This window comes from Halichoeres trimaculatus, unplaced genomic scaffold, assembly GCF_033239565.1.
Source record: "Halichoeres trimaculatus isolate MK-OKI-2021-1 unplaced genomic scaffold, fHalTri1.1 fHalTri1_scaffold_22, whole genome shotgun sequence".
In the NCBI taxonomy this organism is placed as follows: domain Eukaryota; kingdom Metazoa; phylum Chordata; class Actinopteri; order Labriformes; family Labridae; genus Halichoeres; species Halichoeres trimaculatus.
Genome location: NW_027437200.1, coordinates 21,847,284 through 21,874,547, shown reverse-complemented (window position 1 = coordinate 21,874,547; position 27,264 = coordinate 21,847,284). Strand labels below are relative to the sequence as shown.

Here is a 27,264-nt window from a genome sequence, read left to right as displayed (position 1 = left end):
AGGTGCTGCTCTGTTGGTTGTGGCTGCCTGTTGCAGCAGCTGTGTCTTCTTGTGATTTTTTTCATCTCTTTTTTTGTCATCTTTGTATTTGGAGTGGATCATTGCGTTGTATGGTTCATTTGTTTGTCATGGAGATCCTGCATGTAACCATGGCTAGGGATGGGTACCAAATTAGGTACTTTTTTAGGTACCAACCGAATTCTGTCAAATGTACTTGGTATCGATTCATGTAAAATCAAAAGGTACCATGTTTAGGTACCTAAACACATCCTTGTGACTGTAAGTGAGTGGAAGAGAAGGCGATTTTCCATTGCCGGTACCGTAGCCTTTCAAATGTGAAAGGTACACATCCCTAACCATGGCTGCATTGTTTACATGTGAAATCAGCTGTTAGCAGCCTGTAGCATTTCAATACTAACTGGTGCTAGGCCGGATGTTTCCCCACAAGGTGAGGAGAAGGAGGTGAGGACTACGTGCTGGTTTTCAGGTGTGACCTAAGAAGTGACGACATGGACCTGTCCTTCCATCCATCATTATTGGGAACGTAAGATCTATCTCCAATAAGATGGACAAGCTAGCCGTGCTAACCCAGCAACAGAGGGAATGCTAGAAGGCAGAGTAGCATCATGCTATTCGCTAACAGAGCTAACACTCATTATCTTACCCATATGCAGTTACCCTCCAGACTCACCGGCCAACGTGCCAACAGCTGAGCCAAGCAAAGCATGATAGGCCAGCAGGGGGGAGTAAAGTAGTATGGCTGCTAGTATCAGGAGGGAGGGTCCCAAAGCTGCACAGGCAAAGATCTGCCCCACACCAAGAGGAATACCACGCATGACCTGCATGAGACGTTTGAAAGAAGTTTACAACATTCGACACTTGTCTGTAAATAAAAGGTGCTTCTAAAAAATATGTGTAACTGTTCTTTACAACATCAAATTTAACACACATGCATTCCTCACCACCCACACACACACACACACACACACAATCGCAGCACTCCCAACAGTCAGAGAGAAATCAGTTTCCATGGCAACATGATAGATGCATTCGCCTGCAGCTGATAGTTACTAGTCATAAACGGTAATTATGTTTATTGCTTTTGCTCAGCTGCTCTTGTTTGCTTCTCTTCATTATGTGTACACATGCCTGGTCTATTTAAAGACGTAAAGAGATTTTATGTTTTTGTGTGTCTGCAGCTGGACCGCCATTACACCGAGGGGGAAAGCTTGGAACATTAAATATAAATAGGAAAGACGTCATCATTGTCTTGGGAGAGACTCAGGGAAAGGATTAGAGGAGGAAGGGAGGAGGCAAAGATTAGGATGGGGGCAGGAAAGACGAAGCAGAAATACACAGAGAACACACTGGAAAATAAAGGGATGGGAAAGAGAATAAGGGGATATGTTTTGATCCTGTCCTCTTTTTTTTTGCTAGAAATACTGACGAACATGTAGGAAAGTGGGTGACTGAGCAAATCAATGACTGTAGTTTGTTTGCTAAAGTGAACCACACTCCTGGCGTTTCCACTGACTAATCCCGGGACAGATCCCCAAATAACCGAGACGTACGGTCCCAATTTTTGGGACCCTTCCATTGTAGTGCCAGACCAAACCAATCTGATCCCAGTAAGTGGATTGGTTGAAAAAATCATCACTTCCTGTGCGACAGCGGCTGCATTTCTCCTGACAGCACACAGACTTCTCTGAAACAAAGCTTGATAGCACTTTGTATCAAAGGGTCACATGGAAAACACAAAGAAGACAAATTGCTGGTTGTCTTCTATCATTGCTCTTGGTTTACTGAGTCATGTTTTTCTTCTTCGTTGGATTTTTTAGCGGGGTACATTGTGTCGCACTGCTTTGATATCACACTATTATGTAACCGATGCTGCTATCGGCATCCTGCTTACATGCCCCCTACCACAAGGGGGCACCATTGGCAGTGGAAACACAAACAGGACCAGGCTTAACTGATCCAACCCGGACCAAACCGTACTGATCTAATCCGGACTGCTTGGTGGAAACGGGGCTTTAGTCCATCCTAACTGTGCTGTACTCAAGTACTATTGCCCTGACAGCGCCATTCCCCCACTGGAGAGAATGGCCTGCTTGTACGTCTTAGTACTGGATGTTTATTAAATGGCTTCATATTCATACACTTTAAAAAAACAAACAAAAAAAATGGCTCAATTTGATGAAGTCATCTTGTTGCTTTGACTGAGTAAAGTCAACTCAACATGAGGTGTCAAATAATTTGAATTGGCAAAAAAAAAGTCAAGAGAACCACAAAGGATGTCGGTTGAGCTGATTATATCCACTGTGTTCCCTCCTCACTCATGGTTCCAAAATGCCATCAAAACAAACAAACTGATTTTTAAGTTGAAACATATTTTGTAGTCGAGGTGGGCCTGTGTATATTTCAGCAATTGGATTTTCTGTACAGAAAACAATATTTTAAAAAAACAAAACAAAAAAAGAGTGTTTTATTGATTTTCGTTTTTCAAATTTAGAAATGAAGATTGAAAAACAGTTGATTTTCCGTTTCTGTTTCTACAAACAGAAAGTAAAATACCAAAGGACTGAAACAGAAAAACACCAGATTTTTCATTAGTGCACAAAAAAGTTGCCTTTCAAAGTAAAAGCGCCCGTCAGGACAGTGCTGTGTAGGACAGAAGGTTATGGAGAAAGGAAATCTGACATGTTTGTTTGTTTTGTTTTCTATTTAATTTTCCAGGTGGGACCTACACACAGAAGAAGCATCAGCCTTACCATAAAGCAAACATCGGGTTAATACTGCTTCAGTCTTAGTATCTTACTTCATCAAACTTGTAGAGATCATGTATAGCTAATAGCTTATATAAGATAACAAACCAAGAGTTAATGTGAATTTTATGTATATTTCACTTATTTATTTGACAATGGCCTCACACTATATCAAGCAGACTACATGGGTCCAAGGGTTCAAAGGGTCCTTAAAGGGATCAAAGTGAAAAGCTGGCACAGAACTGTCCTGACTGGCGCTCTTACTTTGAAAGGCAACTTCCTGTTGCACATAATGAACAAAAGCATTTTTTTTTGTTTCTGTCTCCTGACATTAAAAATTAACCTTTTTTATTGTTATTATTTTTATTTCTAAATTTGAAAACAAAAATCAAATAACCACTCTTTTTTTTTTTTTTTTTTTTCTCTTTTCTTTTTTTTCTAAACGGAAAACCCAATTACCAAAACATACAGGGACCAAGGTGAAGCCAACTTTCAGTTATGTGATATCTCAACAACTTCCATAATCTTTTACTTAAAGTTATATGTTAGGAAAACAAAAGTGCAAAATCACTTTTTACAGTGTGTTAACTTCTTTTTTTTTTTTTTGCTAACATTTGATAGCAAACATTAATTAATCTGTCGCCTTGTTTTGGAGCAGAAACAGAGGAGGCTTGGGCCAGCTCTGTACCAGCACACACCATTAAACTACACTTTGTAGCTGTCTCTTTGATTGCACAGATCTTAACCATGTATTTGTAAAAAACTTTTGTTCCTGGTGGAAGAGGATGGGTCGTTGTTAAGTTAGGATCACATCACTTTTTTTGCAGGAAACAAGAGAAAAGAGATAAAAAAACTGCCGCCACAGCTGAGAGCTTTCACTCTTTTGTCAGAGTTCTCCAGAAGTCTTTCAGAAACACTTCATTGACATTCAGTCGCTGATTCCCTCCTTTTCTTTGGCAAAGCACACTGTGCCCCAGCCTGCATGCTCAACAGGTCACAGAAACTTACATAAAGAAGTTAAACCAACAGTTTCATCTCAGCTGACTCAGTCACCAAAAGGGTCAATTAAAAATGTTGATTTTGGTCATTAATTTAAAACAGGGTCTATCTGGAGTTGTTGCTTAGTAACTGGTTGGAAGCTGGGGCGATAGATGTGTTTATAAGTCAATGTGCTGTGGACCAATGCACCAAGCAGCAACAAGACAGAAGCACAAACAAAAAGGCTGTAGCCTAGCTTAAAATCTTTAGTTTTAGAAACCTTTTAATTTAAAAGACACATATCTGTGATATATCTGTTGTGAAACCAGTGGTGTAAAGGAACAAAAAGTACTTTGATAGCGTACTTAAGTTGGTTTTGGGAGGATCTATACTTAAGTTACTTTTGGAGAATGCCAAAGTTGAAGAGCCATCACTGCTCTGTTTTTGGCTGTAATCAGCCACATAACCATGCTGGTTCCATGCACAAGCTTCCCATCTCAGAAGAAGACAGACTAAGTGTCTAGAGTTCATTTATCAGGAAATGTTCCAGCTACACTCAGTAAAACTGAGCATGTGTGTGCTAGTCACTTCACGGCCGACTGCTTTTCCAACTTTGGACAGTCCAACAGAGGGCTAGCCAATAGACTGGTCCTGAATCCAGGCGCATTACCAACCATCCTCCAACAAACCTGGGACCCTGGAAATGTGAGTATTTTAAATGCTGTGTGCTGTGGAGCAGATGGAAGAGCTTTTCCTCAGTGTCCCCCCTGTCTCTGTGTTAGCTTCAGGATGCTAACTTTAGCTGCAGTTAGCCTGTTGTTTTAGCCTGTAATGTTGCAGTAAACGAGCTTCTCTGTTTTCTAAACATTGTGCACTCGGAGCTCGTGGCGCCGCTCTCAGTGACGTGGAAGAGCGGGGCGGTATCAGCAGTGGCTCATTTACATATGAAGGCCACGCCCACTAAATCAGAGCGTTCTGAACAGAGGGGCTATGAGAGCCTGGAAACAATGCTGCTGTGCTTGATTTATTGGCTTTTTGGACCAAAACATGTTACTACCATTTCATGAAGACATCAATGATCCAGATTAAACTGCTGGAAAGGAGCAGAATATGGGACCTTCAACTGGTAAACAAGTAGAAAAAGTGTAACTCTTCCTGGCTTATACAGTTGTCTGATCCTTTTTTCAGCTTTCTTTGAGTTTGAACATGTACCTGTCGTGCTGATTGCCTTACCTCAGTTATAACCAGCTTAGTGCCATTGGAATCCAGCCCTCCTGGAGGCTTAGCAGGGTGTTGTGGGAAATATGGGTTTTCAGAGCCAGAGCACAGGAGGTAAAGGACTATAACAATGTTGAACGGGAACACAGATGCAGGCAAGCCCCAGCGGTCCAATACTGAAGAAAGGCCACTGTACAGGAAGACACTGGAGATGGAGGTGGGGAAGGAGGGGGATTGAACAGGAATCAGTCTTAATGATAAATGAAACGACACCATGGTTATGCAATAATTACAGTTGCAAGCAGTGTTTATCAGGTCCTAGTGCTGCTGCCAGTCCCTTCATGCTGGTTTAACCTCCACTGTCAAGGTTCCATCCCTTTATAAAGTGTGTGTGGAAAAGAACTGCATTTTCCCGCCTTTAGTGAGTCACATGACCAGCTGCACGGAACTCTTAATCAGTGTGTGACATCATCACCAACTGCTGCCCTCTGAGGAGTGAAACTGACAGAAGTTTTAGAAAGAACTCCTTGTAGATGCCATAACTTTGACCAAATCTCTCCTTGCTGCAGCTTGTGTGGAGGTGATCCATCTCCTCTCATTCATTCTAATGGAGGGAGCTGGGAGGGGTTCTTTGGGGTTCACCAACTTTAAAGGCTTGTCATTCAAAAACCATTTCCGAAACAACAAATTCATGAAAAAGAATTTGTAAAGCAGTGTCCACTTTGTCATCTAAGCGAATTTCTAGCCGGTACCACTTAAGGTGTCAGAGGAGAAGCTTTTTGAAAAAGGGCTTAAAATGTGGGCAAATTGTATTGTGAAAGGCAAATTGCTGGCTTCCTGTTTGAGATAGGTTAAGGGTGTCAGTGTACGATATATGCGTCTCAATAAGACGAACATTTTGACATTTGTCTGATGTCTGTACCACATTCCTACTGCCCATTAGAGCTGTTTAGTGGTCTTAGGTGGCGCTAGAGAGCAAATTATGGGACATTAGGGGTCAAGTTTGGTATTATATTGAATTTCAGATGAGGACCCGAGATATATTATGAGTTTATCAATAAGTCACCAAATCCGATTGGTTTTAATCAAGTCAATTGTCAACTTCAAGCCTTGGATCTAAAGATATGAGGCAATGTGGACGTGCTAAAAACCAGAGTTCGTTGAATGTCCACTTGGAGCTGGCTCCAGAAAACACGTGTTAGCATTCAGCGCCCGGGCTTTGTGCCTTACCATGTTGCTGACCCAAAGCAGACAGGCAGCAGCAGCCACCAGTACCAGTCATCAGCAGAGCTGAACTCTCCGATCAGCAGTGACACCAACATGCCGTTAAAACCATGGAGACCTCCAGATATCTCTCCACTGGAAGAAACACAAACACAGCAGAAAGCATCAGACATCAAATACACACTTCATATATTTTAAAAGACTTTTTGTACTGCATCAGATGGCAATGGCTCTCAATGGTGTCGGCTCTAACGCACCAATGGGCTGTGCCGTCTCAACTTTCCATGTATTATAGGCTGTAAGAGCAGAAACATTAACCACTGTTAGATACAAGACAAAAATCTACAGTTTTTCCTAAAATCACTGTCTAGTCTTACCAGTAAAAGATGAGGCTGAATGAGTCAGAACTTTTTTAAACAACAAGCTCAAACTTGCCAAACTTGGCTCCTTTTATAACAACAAATTTTTAGAGAAAAGTTTAAGTTGTGAAAGAAGACAGTGGGTGGGCCTGGGGCTGTCGGGCCTGTAAAAAAACTAAGTTTGGATATTGGATTCCAGATAAACTCAAATAAAAGAACTCTTGATAAACACTGGGTATACAAAACTTTGTCTTTTGGAAACATACTTGATATGATAAGATGAGTTGGCACAGGACAAAGGGAGACAGACCGTCTAACGTTAGTGTTGTTGAACTGTAGTTGTAAAGTTCTGTAAACACTTGAACTCCCCCACCTGTCCTGCCCCAGGATAACAGCTGTTAGAGTAGACACCAGTACACCAAGAGTGCCCAGGAGGCCCTGCCAGGGGGAGGCCCAGTACAGTGCAGCCAAGATGAAAGCACCACTCAGCGGGTTGTTGGCCAGCGTCACCCTGGACACTCCTCGCAGACAACACACCACCAGCTGCAGGACAATAAACTTGTCTGAAGACGGAGAAAACAAAGTATACAGTCCTTACCACAGTTCCCTTAAAGTTATCCACAAATAAGTTGTTTGTTCTCAAGTGAATTATTGAGACAAGAGGTTCAGAGGTGACAAACATCCCCTTCACAGGTGAATCTAACAGTGAAGGGAAGCTCTATTAGTTTTAAAAAAAAAACAGCAATTGTTTTATTGACTATATTCAGACATTGCCAGTCTCTCTCTTTTTTTTTTTTATTGTATTTTTTTTTTCCAAGGCTTGCTTATTTGGTAACCTCCTTTTTATTTATTTATTTTTAATATAATATTAAAATTATATATATATATATATATATATATATATATATATATATATATATATATATATATATATATATATATATATATATATATATATATATATATATTTTTAATATGATTATATTTTATTTGTTTCTTTTTTTTATTTTATACTAGAACTATGTATCTTATTTTTTCTATAGCCAGTCTCTCTGTTTTTAATTTTTATTACTATTATTATTTTTTTTATTATTATTACTTATTTTTATTTTATTTTCATTTTTTTACCAGCGCTTGCTATTTGGTAATCTCCTTTTTATTTATTTTTTTAATATATTATTAAAATAATATTATACTCTAAATAAATATATTTAATTATTATGATTATATTTTATTAGTTCATTTTTATTCTATTCATTTTATACTAGAACTATATATTTTGTTATTTTATTGTGTGAACCTGATTTGTATGTTTTATAATTTTCTTTGAATGTAAAGACAATGTGTTGTTAAGGTTGGTTTTGTTAAAAAAAAATAAATAAATAAATAAAAAAATCATGTATTACCTTTGATTGTGTCTCCAATACAAAAAATGAAAAAAAATAAATAAATAAATAATAATAATAAATTAACAAATAAATCCTCTTTTACATTTTAAATGATTAAAACTGCTGCATTCAATACATTTATTTACTGTTTAGATGTGTACAATGAGTTTTCCTACCCTTCATGAACTTAACCAGATGCTCCATGTCCCCAGTACACAAGAGCAGAGTTTTCAGCACACGCTGACAGACGCTGGCCTCCACCACCCCTGGTTCTGGTTCTGGTTCTGGTTCCACATCCTTCAGCATCTGTCAAGCTGCTGAACTACAGAGGTAAATTAAAAACAAAAATCCGTTTGGATTTCCTCCTCCAAATGTCTTTTCTCCTGTTGCTCCTTACTTCTCTTCCACCTCAGTCCTTTCTGTCCCTTCTGTTTCCCCCTCTCTCTGAGGCATCAGTAGGAAGGGGGCGGGGTCTCTGGCCTGGTCTTTGTTTGATTGGTTGATACGTCAACTCCAGTTCAGACCAGCCATTCAAGACCAGGAGCGAGTTCAGTGACATGTCTTGATAAAGGTTTTCCAAACAGAGCCCTGGGCTAACTCAAAGTGCAGCAGGTGAAAGCAATAGTCTACATCAGATTATAAAATCAATCAGAGTGACACTCCTGTCCAAATGGACGTCACAGATGGAAAGTTAAGGGAGGTATCTTTGACACGCTCATCGTTAGTTACATTCACAGGAAATATTTTCTGTTGTAGCTCCAGTCTCTTTCCTCAAATGCTTCATGTTATTAGCGGCTGTCTTAAGCCTATTATAGTCTAACAAAGACCACAAATCAACCAGATTAGCAGCACCAGGAGTGTCGCCAAGGGTTTAAGTCCCAGGAGGAAATAAATAATTCAATAAAATGACACTTTATTAAAATGCTTTTTTAAAGCTTTCCATTTCACCAACTTAAGATATTTAAACCTTTGTTTATTTATTCCAGGAAGTCTATTTTATTTTTATGTTCTGGAAAAAAAGTGCTCCCTCTTCTCCAGCTAGGTTAACCTTTAAAGGTGAGGCACTGAGGCACTGTAGCTCAAGGGTCTACAACCTGTGGCTCTGGAGCCTCACGCAGCCATCGTTTGCCTGAGAGTTGTAACCATAGGCCGTATAAAGAGTAGACACCATGGCTCCACCATTTACCAGTGTACATTTTTGAACTCAAATCAGACAAAAATATAAATTATTTCTTCTTTTGAGAGTCTAATCACTTCTTGGCTCTCCCTCCTGACCTATTTCAAAATCCCACAAAAAATTCACGAGAACGTCAGCTGTCAATCATCATTAAATGTGATGTAAAGCCTCGTTTTAACCTCGTATAACTAATGAAAACGAAACTTTTCAGAAAAAAGAGGACCTGAATAGAAGGCAGCCAAATGATAGAAACATTTCTTCAAGGTGTATTAATTTTTTTAAGTTTGACCACAGCCCATCTGGAATGACTGGGGAGATGGCTTCTTTTGACCTACACTGCAGCCAGCCACCAGGGGGAGCAGTTTTTGTGGTGACTTCACTTTGAACCAGGCAAGACAACTTCCATTTTTTTTTTACAGTCTATGGTTGTAACTGATATGTGGCAAAACTTTAGCAAACAACAAAAAAAAGAAAGTTGAGTGATATTATTAAGAAATGTTATCAAATTTAAGTATTCTTTTTAAAAAGCTAGGCCTGGGGGGTGGGGCTCGATGGTGAGTGCCTGGGGCCCAGCCAGGCACAGCCCTAAGAGGAAACATGGCACCCCCTTCCAATGGGCTCACCATCTGCAGGAGGGGCCATAGGGATTTTTTTTTTTTAGTTTTTGAGATTTTTTTTTAAATCTACTCATACTTTCTTCATTTCTTAGTTTTTTGTTTTGTTTTTGTTTTTTTTCTTTTTTACTTTCCTTTCTGGGTGAGGGTGAAATTTAAATTTTATTTTCAGAAAATTTAAGTATTCTTTTGAAAAAAAAAATCTTTTTGCGGAATGTCGGAAATTTCAAAATTGTAGATTTATTTTGCAAATTCACGAATTTTTTTTTTTTTTTTTTTTTTTTTTTTAGATTTCGCAAATTTTTAAAATCTGCAAATGTTTCGCTCTACAGACTGATAGCACGTATGAAAAAATAGCATGCATTCTTCATTTCTTAGTTTTTTTGTTTGTTTTTTCTTTTTTTCTTTCCTTTCTGGGTGAGGGTGAAATTTAAATTTTACTTTTAGGAAATTTAAGTATTCTTTTGATAAAAAATGTTTTTGCAAAAAGTCAGAAATTTCAAAATTGTAGATTTTTTTTTTGCAAATTTACAAATTATTATTAGTATTATTATTTTTTTTAGTTTTCGCAAATTTTTAAAATCTGCATATGTTTCGCTCTACGGACTGATAGCACGTATGAAAAAAAATGGACATGCATTCTTCATTTCTTAGGTTTTTTTGTTTGTTTTTTTTATTTATTTTTTTACCCTCTGGGTGAGGGTGAAATTTAAATTTTATTTTTAGGAAATTTAAGTATTCTTTTGAAAAAAATGTTTTTGCTAAATGTCAGAAATTTCAAAATTGTAATTTTTTTTTTTTTGCAAATTTATGATTTTTTTTTTGTTTGTTTTTGCAAATTTTTAAAATCTGCATATGTTTCGCTCTATGGACTGATAGCACATATGAAAATATCGACATGCATTCTTCATTTCTTGAGTTTTTTTGTTTCTTTTTTCTTTTTTTCTTTCTCTTCTGGGTGAGGGTGTAGGGGATAGGCTTCCTTTCTTTTTTGATTTTGCTGTTTCTTCTTTAGTTAGTATTTTTCTATGTCTATAAAAAAAGTAAATAGCCCCCCCCAAAATAAATAAATAAATAAATAAATAAACAAATAAATAAATAAAAATAAAATAAAATAAAATAGATAAATAAATACATAATTATATATATATATATATATATATATATATATATATATATATATATTAAAAAAACTTGACAAACACAAGTCATTCAATGAAGACATCAAACTTTTCTTTTCTTAGAACTTGCCATGTTTTATAGTAAGGTACATACATTTACACTCCAGCTGTCTTTGTGCTCAAAGTAAGGACCAAACACCAACAGGAAACATCATGTGCATCGCTTCAGAGCTCACAAACACTGGTGTGCACCCCTACTTTCATACAGCTGTACAAGCACAAGCAATTGCTTATCAAAACATGGAAACACACACACACACACACACACACACACACACACACACACACACCACAGTGCACTCTGCCTGTTCCTGCACTGCCTTTAACCCTTTAACCTCCTTCCTCATTCTACACCAACGATTTATAAAAAAAGCACTTTAAAAAATGAAGCAAAGGAAGTCTTAGACAAAAAAACAATCATGAATCAGAGACATTCTAAACGTCTTTATGAAGAAAACACTCTTATAAACCAGCTTTAATCGTACATTTTTACATCATTGTCAAGTTGCGGCTCATCCTGGTTTTCACAGAACAGATTATGACTCAGCAAAAACAGAAACGGAGAGGACAAGCAAGGTTACGAGAATAAAAACAGCCCATGGTTACTGTTGTGATCGGAAACTGGCGTGGAGATAATGATGCGTGTTACCAGATGAGTTTCAGTCACAGTTTTTGGGATTATCTTAAAGCTTTGTGGTTCGCTTCATCATGCTCCACTGTCCTCAGGGAACCCCAATAACTTCAAAGTGTTGAAAGAGATGAAACCATTAATCCTCAACCCCGCACGCACACACACACACACACACACACAGGTACACACACAGAGGTACACAGAGCATCGAACAAACCCCCCACTCTGTTTCCCATCTGCCCTCATTCACCATGAGTCCATAAGGTACAGACAAACTTTTACACTGAACACCACACGCTGCATTCCTCCCCTCTGAAGGTTTGACTAGACCGGTTACCGATAAGAGAACTGAACAGCACGACAGGGTTTAATCTTCTGACAGGATGTGCCACTTGGCAATCTGACGACGCGGATGGTCGCAGATCTCTCTCCAGTGCTCGCCAGGGGTGCCCATCGCCGACGTGCCTAATACCAGGCGCCCTATGGTGGTGCTGGGGGAGCGCGAGCTGCCTGTGTCAGAATCCATCAGCAGGAGCTCCACACTGGTGTCCATCAGGCCCTCGTTGGAAGGCAGGTCAAAGACAAAGAGCTCGTTGAAGACCGGGTTGGGGGAGCATTTCTTCACGTGGGTCTTCTTCTTGCACACGCGTTTCTTGCCATGGTACATGTTGACCTTGACGTAGGGATCTAAAAACAGGGAAACAGAAAACAGAGCATGAGTGTGACTCTGTGTGTTTAAATAAATTCTGAAATTGCAACTTTTTTTTTTATTTTTGGTAATGTATTGAATTGCATTTTTTTTGCAAACTTTCAAAATTTGCATCTTTGAATTTTCTTTTTTTTAATTTATTTTTAAAGTTTTTTATTTCAAATAGTTTTGAATTTTTTGTTAACTTTTTGAAATATTTTGCAGATTTTTCACGTTTAAAAATTCTTGAAAATTTTTGTCAATTTTTTTCAAATTTCACTCATTTGATTAATGCAAAATATTGCTTTTTTTGTTTTTTTCAATTTTTTGAAAATTATTTGAAAATTTTGGAAATGTATTGTATTCCAAAAATGTTTAAAATAAAAAAAAAGCAGAAAATTTTGATCTTAAAAATTTGAGTTTTGTTAAGTTTTTAAAAATCTTTTGAAAATATTTAAAATTCAGAAATTTTTGAAATTTTTGCAAACTCTTGCAAACTTTCAAAATTTGCAAATGTTTGAAATTTCTTTTTTTTGCAAGGTTTTTTTTAATTTCAAAAAGTTTGATTTTTATTCACCTTTTAAAATCCTTTGCAATTTTTTTAATTTTTAGAATTCTTGAAAATTTTTGCCATTTTTTTCTCAAATTTTACTTATTTAATAGATGCAAAATTTTGCTTTTTTTATTTTGAAAATTGAAAAATTAAAAAATGTGAACATTTTTAAATTAAAAAAATTTGGTAATTTTTCAAAAAATCTTTTGAAAATCTTAAAAAATTCTACATTTTTCATTTTTGCAAATGTATGAACATTTTTGTAATTTCAGCAAATATTTTGATTTTTACACATTTAAAAAAAAATTACGTGCAATTTTATAAATTCAAAAAACATTTTGTTTGGATAACTTTTCACTAGATTTTAACTATGTTTAGAAAGTTATCCGCTTTGTTGTCTTTATAGTGAGGATAAAGTAGTTTTGTGGCTTTGGTATGTCTATAATCCAGTTGAGCTGAAGAAAATGCCTAAAGGTTGCAGACCCTGGGCTAGGCTAACTACTACTGAGAGCATCTTAAAATGGTTAGTACCTGTAGGCCCGTTGTTCTGAGTCTTTGGCAGGTGGCGAGCTTTTAGCACAACCACGGTCAGAGTGTTGGTAGTGGACTGGTAACACAGGGACAGCAGCAGCTCACCGCGGCCTCTCGACTTCTGCAGACAGACAGGGATGAATGAATGACGTGATGTAATAACAGGCGGTAGTTTCACAAAGACAGAGGAAGTGAACTCTCAGGCTACACTTTGGGTGGCAGACCAGTCTACCAGTCTACCAGACTGTTTATAGGTCTGTCTGTGTATCCATTCATCAATAAATCTATCGACATGAAACTCTCTGTGTCCTTCTCATGGTTCATCAGGAGCCCCTGTGAACACGAGCTTACAGATCCTCAATGAGGCGTGAAAGTCTCTAAAAAAGATTTTGCGAGGTGTAGTTGGGTCTTCAACTGTCTTGTCCAAAAGCAGCTTTTGGTAGATCTCCACTGAAGTAGAGTTTCCACTGAAAACACAAGCTCACTGTATCAATACCCTAAAACCGTTGTCGTGTAAACGGCCAGACTTTCAACGCTGGTTTTTACTTTGTGGTCACGTCTCTCTTCTCCTTTCAGGTCCCTACACTTCCTGCCCTGGTGATTGTCGTACCCAACTCCCTTGATAGATCGTCTTGCTTAGTCACTTTGTCAGTCTATTCTATTCCATAGATGTATATAGATAGAAAGATATCGGGAAGTATGTCATGGTTTGGGATTTCCAAGAAACTGCACTTTGTGATATGAATCCAGCTCCGATATTCAGCTGTTTTCTCAAATCTTCATTGGACTTTTGAATGTTATTCCGTTGCACCATCACAGGGTAACTTTTGGTTGTGAAGTATTGATAAAGATGGAAAGCTTTATTGGGTGATTCATTGACTGACACTTGGTCAAAATTAGACAATGGAAAGGTACTTCACGGAAAAGTTTGGGGATTTTCAATAGTCAACAACTAAGTTACCAAAACAGAATTGTTGGCGATCGTACCTTGACATTCCTCTTGATGATCTCACGGCTCATCAGAACACGACCCTCCGACAGATCAATCCCAGACAAAGGTACCAGGGTCTCTCCAATGACCTCGTCGCGGGAGAACCTATCAAAACTCAGGACCATGAAGTGAAGGGCCAACTCGGACACTCTGGAAAGTGGGATCCCGTAGAAACTGAAGGTCTCATCAAAGGCGGGGTCCAGGGTCTTCCTTAGAACTCTGGTCTTCACTCTGTGCTTCTTCTCTGGCAGCAGGGTTAGCTTGATGTAGGGGTCGGAGGTCAGTGATTGATCGTCGGTGGGGGTCAGGCCATGGGCTTCCTAAATCAAAATGAGAAATGAGAATGTGAGACTAGATTTAAAGATAATAATCATCAATAAAAAATGATATATACGATCGATTGCTAATGACGTCACCTTAATATGGACGACGAATGCTTTTCTCTCAGGCTGGTATTCCAGAGAGAAGTGGAGAGTTCCCAGCCCACCCTCCTTCTCCTCTCCCTGGGGCTTATCAACAGCTGGGGTGGGTGCCTGGCTGGAGAGGGTGCTGGAAGGTGAAGGGAGGTCGTGGTGGTCTGTCATCCCCGGCTGGGTGAACCCTGCATGGGGGGACGGTAGCTCCAGGTCTGGGGAGCTCCGAATCTTCTGGGGCTGCTGGAACGGTTTGGTTGCAAAGTTGCCGTTCAAGTCGCGTTTCTCCAGGTCCAGGTGCAGGATGTGTCTGGAGTCGTTGGGGTACGCAGATGGTTTCCCGTTGCCGGCGTGACTCATTAGCGACGCGGTGTGACAGTTCCCATTTACGTCGGTTTTGCTGCTGTCATTGGTCGCTGCGCTGTCGGATGCAGCGAACTTCTTCTTGCCGCTGAGGCTCTCGGGGTAGATGTCGACTCCTTTGAGCATGTGCACAAACTTGTAGGGTGGTGTCGTCTGGGATTTGTTGGTTTTGCGCTGGCAGCAGATCCATGCAAATGCTGACACGGTAAAGACGAGGCCAAAGACACTCATCACTGCAACGCCGACTGGCATGGCCACTGTGGAGGACAGGAAAGATAGAGGGGAGAGGAGCTATGGTCAATCATCAAGAACAACATTTTTACTATTCATGTTACAAATCAATCAATCAATCAATAACCCAAACCTTTTCTTTCTACAGGAGTGTTAAAAATGATTTTATCAACAGGATGGCAGTTAGCGATGGGTGCCTTTCACATCTGAAACAGTACGGTACAGATGCCTATTGACTGGCGATTGGTATCGATACTCAACAGTACCAATTTTTGGTACTTTTTTTCTGTAAATGTGGTAACAAATATTATTTTCTTTAATAAAAATCTCAAATTTTTCGATTTAACATTTTCATTCGTGATAAAAAAAACTTAACCAAGTTAATCACAAGTCTTTAATCTATCAAAATACGACAATTGACTTGAATTTTGTTTTGAGTAGTGCTGTCAATGGGTTAAAATATTAAATCAGATTAATCACAGGGTTGCTGTGGATATTAATCACATTTCATTTTGCATGTGCAAGCAGATTAAAGAAAGAAGGAAATATTTTTGCACTTAAAGCATTGATTAAACCTCTTTTATTGAATAAATTTACGATCTACAAACTTTTCAAGCATAGGGCCCAGACAAAGTTTGTCTGGCCCATCCAGAACTGAATTCCAGGCTCCGCCCCTTTTTTTATATGCAAAATAATTCAATCTGCCCAGCGCCAAGTTCAGTGGATCATTCTGACTGCAGACAACAAAAACAAAAAATAAGAAGAAATATTTTTTGTTTTTGTTGTTACTATTTTTATTATTTTTTTTATTTTATTTTATCTTATTTATCTATTTATTTATTATTTATTATTTTATTTTTTATTTATTTATTTTTATTTATTTTTTTAGATTTTTTCTTTTATTTATTGATTTATTATTATTATTATTATTATTATTATTATTATTATTATTATTATTATTATTATTATATTTTTATCGATTATTTATTTATTTTTTATTTTTTTTTTTGGGGGGGGGGGTCTAAATTTTGTCTCATAAAAAATATTAATAAAAAATAAAATTCGACTTTTTTTTTTCTAGTGGCCTTTTTTTTTTTTTTCTTCAAATAATTGTCCTTAACACTAGCATTTAGCCCCAATGTGACCTGTCAGGGATGAAGCTTGGATTAAAATCAAAGTGCGTAAATATATTTCTTAAATTAATGAATTAATGAGGCTATTTCTGTCTTTAAAGGTGCCTGTATGATGATAAATGATGTTTCCATTGGACCCAGGATGTCGAGCAACGCCCCTGAAAAGAAACCATTTCCTGCACTCGAGGGGCTCGATAAAAGCTTTCCTGGTACTGCCATAAACAGGAGGGGATGGGTGGATATTGAGCCTGTATATCACTGTGACTGGATTCACTGGGCCTGTTTCTCTGTATCCGCCCTTTGTCCAGGTCCTTAAATCAGTGAATGTACCACTTTAATCTGAAATCTTTTATAAACATTTCTAGGTTGTTGTTTTTTTTTTTTTTTTTAAACACTGGGGTTGGGGGTAGGTTGTTTGGGGGCTTCACTGTCAAACCACACATAACGAATGAAAAATAACATGACGCAATTCAAAAGGGCCAACATCACCTTTCTGTGACTGAGAATAACTGGAAGCCAGCACCAAAATGGAGGCTCTGTAAAATGCCTTTTCGACGCCTGTTTGAGAAATTAACGAGCTGACAATATTTGGAACAAGAAGCCAAGATGTCAATCTCAAAATGGCTGCAGGTGTGTTATACTAACTGTTCACACACACTCCGTGAATGTGGATTTCTCAGTGAGTCATACTCACCCAGCTGATCGCCCTCCACCGCGAATGGCGCCATCGTCGCTGACCGAGGTGCTGAATTCTCCGCCTGCTGTCGCTCCGTGTATCCCTCTCCTTCTCCCCTTTTTAACCCAGGAGACACTCCCCTGGAGCCGAAGCGGACTGTTTTTTATTCCCGAGTATCTGGGCCTAGATTTCCCTCCCCAGGCCTGGTGTGTGTGTGTGAAGAGACGCCTTGTTTTCTTCCCTCGGAGGAGGAGGATGGAGATGCTGCTGCTGCTCCTGCTGCTGCTGCTGCTGTTTCTCGGTGCTGCGTGAGTCTCAGAGGCGGCAACACCCGTCTCCCCCTCCCCTCCCGTCAGGGTACGCTGAGCTCATCACTGCTGACGCATATGTGACGTAGGCAGGCCGTGAATCAGGACCCTGGTATAGCCGCACAGCGAGGCAGCCAAATTACCTGATTGATAGAGGCTGAGTGCTCCCTGCTCCTCTCTGCGCATGCGTCTGTGAGTTTTATGAGAGTGTGCTTCCTTTTCTGAGTCAATCAACCAATGAGGGGGGAAAACGACCCAGAAAACAAAGAAAACATGAAGAAGTATCCAAAAAGGAGACATGTAGGGGAGACCGGAGCTTGTTGTAACAATTTTCCCACTCTTGTATATTTCTTGGAATCAATACATCACATTAAAAATGAGCTGTAACAAGGATAAAACCTGTTTTGCTATGTAGGGAACAACTTTATGGGGCATTGATTGTAAAGTTCAGCACAATATAAAACAACTATTCTCCAAATTTAGTTTAAAGACATTTTTTAAGAAGATTTCGAGGAACATTTGTGAAATATATTTGTCAAATATTGTAAATAAATGTTAAATATTTCATCTAAAAGTGAAATGTTATGAATACATTTTCTGGTTCCAAATATTAAGCTACATTTCTAAATATTTAGTCTTCATATGTTTCCTTTCTAAACATTAAGCTATGATTTCTAAACACTGAGCCCAGATTTTCAAAGATGAAGTCAAGATATCCAAATCTTGACCAAAGAGTTTCAAATACGCAGTCAGAGATCTGAGCAAAGATTTTTATATATATATATAAATATATTCTGTCAAGGTTTTTAAGTATTTCTTCTAAATCTTCTAAATCTTTCTAAATCTTGAGAAATGGTTTGTAAATATTTGCACAAGATTTCTAAATATTTAGCTAATGTTTCAAAATTTGAAGTCAAGATTTCTAAATTTTGAGCAAAGATTTCTGAATATTCTGTCAAGGTTTTTAAGTATTTAGTCAAAGTTTCTTAATCTTGAGTAATAATTTGTAAATATTTGCGCAGTATAACGCTCATATTTTAAAATTTGAAGTCAAGATTTTCAAATACTGAGCCCAGATATTCAACAGTGAAGTCAAGATCTTGAGCAAAGAGTTTCAAATAAGAAGTCAAAGATCTTAGGAAAGCTTTTCAAATATCCTTTCAAGGTTTTTAAGTATTTAGTCAAGATTTCTAAATCTTGTGTAATGCTTTGTAAATACTTGCGCAAGATTTCTTAACATATAGCTAATGTTTTTAAAAAAATCTAAGTCAAGATCTCTTAATCTTGAGCAAATATGTTCAAATAATAAGTCAAAGATCTAAACAAAGATTTTTTTAATAGTCTGTCAAGGTTTTTTAAGTTTTTAGTCAAAATTCCAAAATTTTGGGCAAAGATTTTTGAAAATAAAGTCAAGATTTCCAAATCTTAAGCAAAGAGTTTCAAATAAGAAGTCAAAGATCTGAGCAAAGATTTTTAAATATTCTGTCAAGGTTTTTAAGTATTAAGTCAAGATCTCTAAATCTTGAGTAATACTTTGTATTTGCGCAAAAACTCTAAATATTTAGCTCATGTTTAAAAATATTAAGCCAAGATTTCTTAATCTTGAGCAAAGATTTCAAAGCTTGAAGTCAAGATTTCTTACCCTTGAGTAATGCTTTGTGAATATTTGCGCCAGATTTCTAATTATTTGGCATTTTATTATTTTAAAATTGAAGTAAAGATCTCTTAATATTGAGCAAAGATTTTCAAATATTAAGTCAAGATTTTAAAATCTGTTGAAAGATTTCTAAATATTGAGCAAAGATGACCTAATATTCTGTCAAGGTTTTTAAGTTTTTAGTCAAGATTTCAAAATCTTGAGTAATAATTTGTAAATATTTGCCAGGATTTTTTCAATGTTTAGATCATGTTTTAACATTTGAAGTCAAGATTTCTAAATCTTGAGCAAAGATTTCAAATAAGAAGTCAAAGATCTGAGCAAAGATTTTTTTAAATATCTGTCAAGGTTTTTAAGTTTTAAGTCAAGATTTCTAAATATTGAGCAAAGATTTCAAATATGAAGTCAAGATTCGTTAATTTTAGGCAAAGATTTTTGATGATTAATTCAAGATTTCCAAATCTTGATCAAAGATTTCCAAATATTAAGTCAAGGATCTCAGCCAAGATTTTTAAATATTCTGTCAAGAAGTTTTTAGTCAAGATTTCTAAAGCTTGAGAATTGGCTTGTAAGTATTTGTGCAAAATTTCAAAATTAAAAGCTTTAATGTCAAAATTTGAAGTCAAGATCTCTTAATATTGATCAGAGATTTCAAAGATTACGTCAAGATTTCAAAATCTTTACCAAAGATTTCTTAATATTCTGTCGAGGTTTTTAAGTATTTAGTCAAGATTTCTTAATCTTTAGTAATGGTTTGTAAATATTTGCGCAAGATTTCTCAGTATAAAGCTCATATTTTAAAATTTGAAGTGAAGATCTCTTAATCTTGAGCAAAGATTTACAAATATAAGGTCAAGGATCTGAGCGAAGGTTTTTAAGTATTATGTCAAGGTTTTCAAGTATTTAGCCAAGATTTCAAAATCTTGAGTAATGGTTTGAAGTGAAGATCTCCAAGTATTGAGCACAGATTTTCAAAGATTAAGTCAAGATTTCTAAATCTTGAGCAAAGATTTCAAAATATTCTGTCAAGGTTTTTAAGTTTTTAGTCAAGATTTTGAAATCTTAAGTAATTGCTTGTAAATATTTGTTCAAAATTTGTAAATAAATAGACAAAATTTCGAGATTTCCAAATATTAAACAAAGATTTCTTAATATAGAGCAAAGATTCATAAAAATGAAGTCAAGATTTCTAAATCTTGAGCAAGATTTCTAAATATTGGTATCGGCCAACTGTGTCTGACTTTTTAGATAAAAAAAATTCAACTTTTCTATAATATTTGACAAATGTATTTGACAAACATTTCTGTAAATCTGGAAGAAAGTGATGTTTCAGAGCTAAATGTGGAGAAATGTTGTTGTTTACATCCTGGGCTTTGTCCTGTGAAACAAAAGATCTGTCTTAAATACTGGATGGATTAAGCATTCAGTATGATTAAATACTGACCCCTGGTGTATAAAGAGAAGAATGCACCCTCTCTGAGGATTTCAGGCCTGTTACTGTTTATACAGTTGTATAAATGTTTGTTGTGTATCTGGGTGTGGCCTGTGTGAATAAGAGCTTGTGTTTTTGTATGCATGAGGGAGCGTTCAGCATAAGATAAACAATACGGTTATAAAAGACTAGCAGTTAATTAGTGTGTGATCTTTCTGCTGATTACTTTAGGACTTGAAATGAAACAAGAAGTCCACCTGACCTGGGCGCAGGGGTGTGCCGTTTTGATTGGGTGTGGAGTTATTTGGTCTGGGTGATACCATGTGCCTGGCCATGGGGTCTGTAGATGCGTTGGTAGAAGGATCAGATCATCGATCGACGACCTGCAGCGAGGTGAGTGATGGTGCAGTTAAGTATCTGTCATATTCCTCAGACCCAGAAGAAACAAGTGAAAAAAATCACTGATTTTTCTGCATATGTTTTATTTTATAAACATTTTTGAATGTTGTTGAAATTGAATGTCCTTTGAAGGGGATACCGAGACATCATTATCCTGAAAAATGGTCTTTCTTCTGTCATCTTTTCTACAGTTATAAAAGTTAGCTTGTAACAGTTGTAGCTTTTAGATATACTTCTGAAAATAATGTTCTCTACAGAAGACAATTATGCATTTTTGGGTCTCAAGGAAGATATACACTGCAAAAAAAAACTAAAATCTTATCAAGTGTTTTTGTCGTATTTTCAGTACAAATGTCTTTTGAGACTTAATCTGGGCCACATTAACCTGACCAGTCCAGAAAAATGTCTGATTTTGATTTATTTCAGAGACAATAACAAGTCAAAGTATCTGCCAGGTGAAGAGATGAGGAAATAGTTTTAAAAAGTCATACATGTTCAAAATCAAGTGAATAATTATCTAAAAATTAAGTTTTTTAGATTAGGAAAACTGCATTGGGGTGTCTTGTTTTTTTATTTTTTATTTTAAAAAAATGGGCAAAAGTTTAAAATATTTGCTAAAATAAAGAAAAAAATTGTAGTTTAAAATATTTGCAAACATTTTTTAAATTGAAATTTAAAACATGCAAAAAAAAAAGAAATTTAAAAAATTTTGAAACTCAAAATATTTGCAAGAATAAAATCCAACAACTTTGAAAAAAATGATGCAAAAACTTTGCATAAATTTAAAAGAAGTAGAATAAAAGTTAAAGAATTTTAAAATATGAAATATTTGCTGAAGATTTTTTAAAAATTTGCAAAAACTTCAAAAGTTTTGAAATATGAAATTTTAAAGAAAAATTAAAAAACCTTAAATTGTAACTTAAAAAAAAAAGACTTCAAATAAAAAATGAGGATAAAAAATATTGCATAAATGTCAAAACCTAAAATGTATCAATCGTTTTTATTTTAAAACATTTAAAAAAAATTTAAACAAATTTGAAAAAATAAAGCAAAAAATTTGCATAAATTTGAGGTAGCAAAATTTCAAAAGGGAAAAAATGTTCAAGAACTATGAAATGTAGAATATGTTCAAATGATTATAACAAAAATTGCAAACACTTCATAACTTGAAATCAAACGTTTACAAAAAAAATTCAAAAGAACTGAAATTAAAACATTTTCTTATTTTCAAAAAATTGTCAAAATTTTAAAAAAATTGAATCAATAAATCTGTAAATGTCAAAAGTTTTTTAAATATTTTTAATTTTTTGAATAAATACATTTTAGAAAAATTTAAGGATTAGAATTTTTGGACAGAATACTTAAATCTGATAACATATTTATAATACCGCTTAACTTTTAAATTTTTATTGTTTGCTATTGTTTTGAATCCATCCAGATGAGTCTTTTTGTAGATGTAGTTATCTTCCCAGGGCTGTAAAACTTGAGGTTAGCCACAGGTGCATGGAAAGTTGGTGGGCTGTTGATGTTGTAGGAGGTGAAGTAGAGCGGTGGCAGGCTTTATTGACAGATTAGTCCAACAAAATGTTAACACATGACATTTTTTAGTGAAAATGTCTTTAGTATACCCTCTCACACAAGATTTTTTAGAGCTACAAGGAGCCGCTGTGAAGAAGTCAAAGAGCCGCAGGTTGAAGACCCTTAATCTATACATTGACAAAAATCCCTCCATGATAATCCAGTGGCGTCACGGTGGTCTTTAATTTCCGTACCTTCTGTTTTTACTTGGTTTCTTGTTCACTTAGCGGACACACAATGAGGCCAACATGCGGCAGACTCCAGCTCCTCTCTGGGTTTGTAGGATTCATGCTCCTCGTTGTGTTGGCCGGTCACCAGTGGTACATGTCTGACGAAAAGAAAGGTAAACAAAGTTCTCTTCATACTTAACCATGAGAAAAATGTATGTGCCTGTCCGGGTTTTGTTCTTGTGTAAATATAAGATTGTTTTTTTCTTATGTTTTTTTTCAGTTAGGGAGTGTTCAGTATGAAATAACAATACGGGAATAAAAAAGTAGCAGTCAATACATGGTGTCTACTGCTGATTGTTGCTTGTAAAAATAAAGCCACACCTGACCTGGGCGTAGGAAAAGACACACCCAGTTTGCCTTGCCAAAATGTTTTATTGTTTTTCTTACCACAGAAGAAAGGATCTACCAGGCACAGGAAGTAAGGAGGCAGCTGATAAGAGAAATGTGTGAACATGATGAAGCAGCATTTTCCAGAGGAATACACCGTTTCGAGAATTTAACTTATGCAGAGCTTGACAACATTCTGGTGGATGACGAAAATGGATTCATCTTCTGCTACATACCAAAGGTGAACTCAGCAATGTCTTACTAAGAGTTTCAAAGCATTGGGACAGATTTAGGTTGGTCCGGGCTACATTGTATGTTATGTACATATGAGCATACCTTTCTTCTCTCCACAGGTGGCATGTACCAGCTGGAGGAGAGTCATGGTTGTCCTTAGCAGAGGTGAACCATATCAAGACCCCGTGTCAATATCCAAAGGAATTGCACACAACCCCAAAGGGATCCCCAAACTAAGAGACTCCCCAGAAATAGAGATGAAGGTCATTTCATACAAACAAACAAGAGTTCAAACAGAGACAGATGGTTCATTTATGTTAATATGTTTTTGTTTTTTCTACCACAGGCAAAGCTCAAGCACTACACCAAGTTCCTGTTTGTCCGGGACCCATTTGTGCGAATCCTTTCAGCCTACCGAGACAAATTCATGGGACTCAATGGAGTCTACTATTACTTTTCCAAGCTTATTATGCGTCGCTATAGCAACATCCCAAATCCACCAGAGACAGCTGAAGAGGCATTTTCATCTCACATGCGCCCTTCATTTCACAACTTTGTCCAGTATCTGTTGGACCTCAATACAGAGAGTCCACTGGCGTTTGATCCCCACTGGAGGCCGATGTACCGCCTGTGCCACCCCTGTCTCATAGAGTAAGGCTGTTATTTACGTTTATCCTTATTCATTCTTCACCTCATAAACACTGTAAGAGATACAGGGCAGACAAATAGCATAAATTAGCTCTTACGAAACAGACAGCACAAAGTTAGCCATCAGGATTGAGAAAAATCAGCATAAACGACATAAAAAATACCTTGTTCCTGTCCCAGCTGGGTGTTAAAAGCCCAGAAGAATCTTATATGTAGAAGAACAATGTTGTGGTTTCTCTTGTTCACTGCTCCAGTATAACAACCTTTTTCCATTTTAGCCCTATTTTCACCAAGCAGTTCGGTTTAGTAAGTATCGGCATGGCACCAACTAATCCTGGGACGAATCTCCAAAAAACCAATCCAATCCCTTTATATATATATATATATATATATTTTTTTTTTACTATTTTTGCTCCTGTGTTCGTCTGAAGATCCTATTTGTAACCATGGTTGCATTGTGTATATGGGAAATCAGCTGTTAGCAGCATTAAGCATGTCACTGCTAACTGGTGCAAGGCCAGATGTTTCCCCAGAAAGTAAGGAAAAGGAGGTGAGGACGATGTGCTGGTACCAAGGTGTGCTGATATATATATATATATATATATATATTTGATTTGAGGATAATGTTTTCTCTCAAATTTTTTGTAATAGGGGTTTTTTTGTATTTTATATATATATATATATATATATATATATATATATATATATATATATATATATATATATATATATATATATATATATATATACTATTTTTAAAATTTAACTCATTTTTTAATTTAGGCAAATTTTTTGCTTCATCTTTTTCAAAGTTGTTTGAATTTTTTTGCAAATATTTTTTAATTTTGAAATTTTTGAAATGTTTTTTTTTTTTTTTTTGCATTTTTTTGTTATTTTGCATGTTTTAAATTTAAATTTGTTTTAAAAAATGTTTGCAAGTATTTGAAACTACAAATTTGGGGCCATGTTTTGAATTTCTTTTGTTTTTTAAATTTTAGGAAATATTTCAAACTTTTGCTAATTTTTTTTTTCCAAATCAAAATAATAAAAACAAGACATATATATATATATATATATATATATATATATATATATATATATATATATATATATATATATATAAGCACACCTCGCTACCAGCACATCGTCCTCACCTCCTTTTCCTCACTTTCTGGGGAAACATCTGGCCTTGCACCAGTTAGCAGTGACATGCTAAATGCTGCTAACAGCTGATTTCCCATATACACAATGCAACCATGGTTACATATAGGATCTTCAGACAAACACAGGAGCAAAAATAGTAAAAATATCACTGAAGACACAACCAGTTTGGTGTCCATGACCAACAAATGAGCCATACAAAGCAATGATCCACTCAAAATACAAAGATCACAAAAAGGGACAAAAAAAAATCACAAGAAATGGAGGGCAACCAGCTGCCACTTGGGCGGTGCCTAGCAACAATATATATGTGCTGTGAAAGGTAATTTTTTGCAAAGTTACTATTTATAATTTTGTCCTCCAGACTAAAGTCCGTTGTGTTTTTTTCAGGCTACTTAAGGCCAAGAACAGAGGTGGTCCCTTATTGTCTTAATTAGTACAAACACCAGGTCCTCATTTATCATAATCTAATCTCAAAATGCTCCCCAAGCTTTATTTTCACATTAGATTAGGAAGATTTCATCGACTTTTCTTTGATTTAAACTTATTCAAAGTTTTATGTAGAGAACACGTGTTGCTTCTTTCACTCTATATAGACATAACATTTAATTGACTGTGGGTCCTTTTTTTTTTTTTTTTTTTAAATTTGTTCCTCATATAGAAAAACACCTCTGATGTGTTACACGTTGACAATTTTCAGTCAAATCTTTTTTTATGGCGGCTTTAATCCATGAGTCATTAACTGGTGGAGATGAGCATGACTGTTGATTCTGAAGATGACCAGAGTGTTGAATTTGTTGTAATTAACTAGTGAAGGATTTTAACATTTCCCACAATGGAAGTCAGAGAAGTGAGGCACAATGAGCTAAAGAAAGTGTAACCTTCTGTGTTAACTATTTTACTCAAGTCAGTTGATGAAAATTTGTTTTTCTTTTCAGCTATGACTTTATTGGCCACCAAGAGTCTTTTCACGAGGAGTCCATGCAGTTACTGAGTATCTTAAAGCTGGGGGACACCATCAAATTCCCCCCATCCAATATAAACATGACAACGACTGACACAGTTCTGGAGTGGTTCAAAACAGTGCCCCTAGAGGACAGGAGGAGGCTGTTCAAGCTCTATGAAGAGGATTTTAGACTCTTTGGCTACAGTGAACCTAAGAAATTGCTTGATGGCTGAAAGGTCTGATCAGTTTCATTTTCAATCTGCCTTCAGACCAACATGCAAAGGAGTGGGAATTTTACATTAACTTTCAATATGACCTGAAAAAAATGTGCTTATATTCTTTGAATGAAAATGTATTTTCTTCTTTACATTTTCACCCCAATTATGTCCTAAATGGGTTTCTGTAGTAAAGAAACCAGATTTATATTTGAATCAAGAAATTTGATTTTGGTATAATGATGTTTTCTTTCCAAATTGTTCTTAAAGGAGTTTTTTTTGTATTATATATATATTAATTCATGTTTTTATATTTTTTTAAAGTTTTATTTATTTTATGGTTTTTGCTTTTGTACAGCACTTTGGAGACGTTGGTCTGTTTTTAAAATGTGCTTTAAATAAAGTGGATTTGGATAAATATATATATATATATATATATATATATATATATATATATATATATATATATTTTTTTTTTTTTTTTTTTTTTAAATAACTTTTTTTTAATTAGGGGACATTTTTTGCTTCATTTTTATCAAAGTTGTTTGATTTTTTTTGCAAATGTTTTGAATTTTGAAATTTTTAAAATTTCATTTTTTTTTTGCATTTTTTTGTAATTCTGCATGTTTTAAATTTCAATTTAAAAAAAAAAATGTTTGCAAATATTTTAAACTTCAAATTTGGGGCCATGTTTTGAATTTCTTTTGTTTTTTAAATTCTAGGAAATATTTCAAACTTTTGCTTATTTTTTTTCCAAATCAAAATAAAAAAAACAAGACACCCTAATGCAGTTTTCCTGTTCTAAAAAACTCAATTTTTAGATAATTATTCACTGGATTTTAAGCATGTATGAACTTTTAGAACTTCCCCATCTCCTTAACATAAATACATACATACATACATACATACATATATATATATATATATATATATATATATATATATATATATATATATATATATATATATATATATATATATATATATATACATATATATTCGGGTTTCTTAAATT

General features: G+C 35.8%; 3 protein-coding genes across 4 annotated transcripts in view; 1 reads left to right on the top strand and 2 right to left on the bottom strand.

Moving 5' to 3' along the window:
* LOC141784095 (urea transporter 1) overlaps positions 1 to 8,361 on the bottom strand; it is a 12,996-nt gene extending 4,635 nt beyond the window's left edge. For both annotated transcript variants that reach the window (XR_012597415.1, XM_074661797.1), the window contains exons 1-5: positions 8,109 to 8,361; positions 6,918 to 7,107; positions 6,192 to 6,320; positions 4,977 to 5,166; positions 692 to 839 (exon numbers count right to left, since the gene is read on the bottom strand). Coding sequence is in view for 1 of the 2 variants with exons in the window: in XM_074661797.1 (XP_074517898.1) it covers positions 692 to 839; positions 4,977 to 5,166; positions 6,192 to 6,320; positions 6,918 to 7,107; positions 8,109 to 8,238 (787 nt within the window). In the remaining variant the exon portion in view is untranslated. The remainder of the gene's footprint in view (positions 1 to 691; positions 840 to 4,976; positions 5,167 to 6,191; positions 6,321 to 6,917; positions 7,108 to 8,108) is intronic.
* A 2,623-nt stretch (positions 8,362 to 10,984) lies between these two features.
* Positions 10,985 to 17,557, bottom strand: syt4 (synaptotagmin IV). The gene is made up of 5 exons (XM_074698887.1): positions 17,133 to 17,557; positions 14,715 to 15,331; positions 14,295 to 14,618; positions 13,308 to 13,428; positions 10,985 to 12,222 (listed from the first exon to the last, which is right to left on the bottom strand). Exons 1-5 carry the CDS (start codon positions 17,164 to 17,166, stop codon positions 11,903 to 11,905), a joined length of 1,416 nt encoding a protein of 471 aa, XP_074554988.1. The 5' UTR covers positions 17,167 to 17,557; the 3' UTR covers positions 10,985 to 11,902.
* Positions 17,558 to 20,810: 3,253 nt separating this feature from the next.
* Positions 20,811 to 26,414, top strand: LOC141784346 (carbohydrate sulfotransferase 12-like). Its single transcript, XM_074662165.1, has 6 exons — positions 20,811 to 20,904; positions 22,716 to 22,831; positions 23,111 to 23,286; positions 23,399 to 23,542; positions 23,626 to 23,930; positions 26,027 to 26,414. Exons 2-6 carry the CDS (start codon positions 22,726 to 22,728, stop codon positions 26,265 to 26,267), a joined length of 972 nt encoding a protein of 323 aa, XP_074518266.1. The 5' UTR covers positions 20,811 to 20,904; positions 22,716 to 22,725; the 3' UTR covers positions 26,268 to 26,414.
* Positions 26,415 to 27,264: the final 850 nt, after the last annotated feature.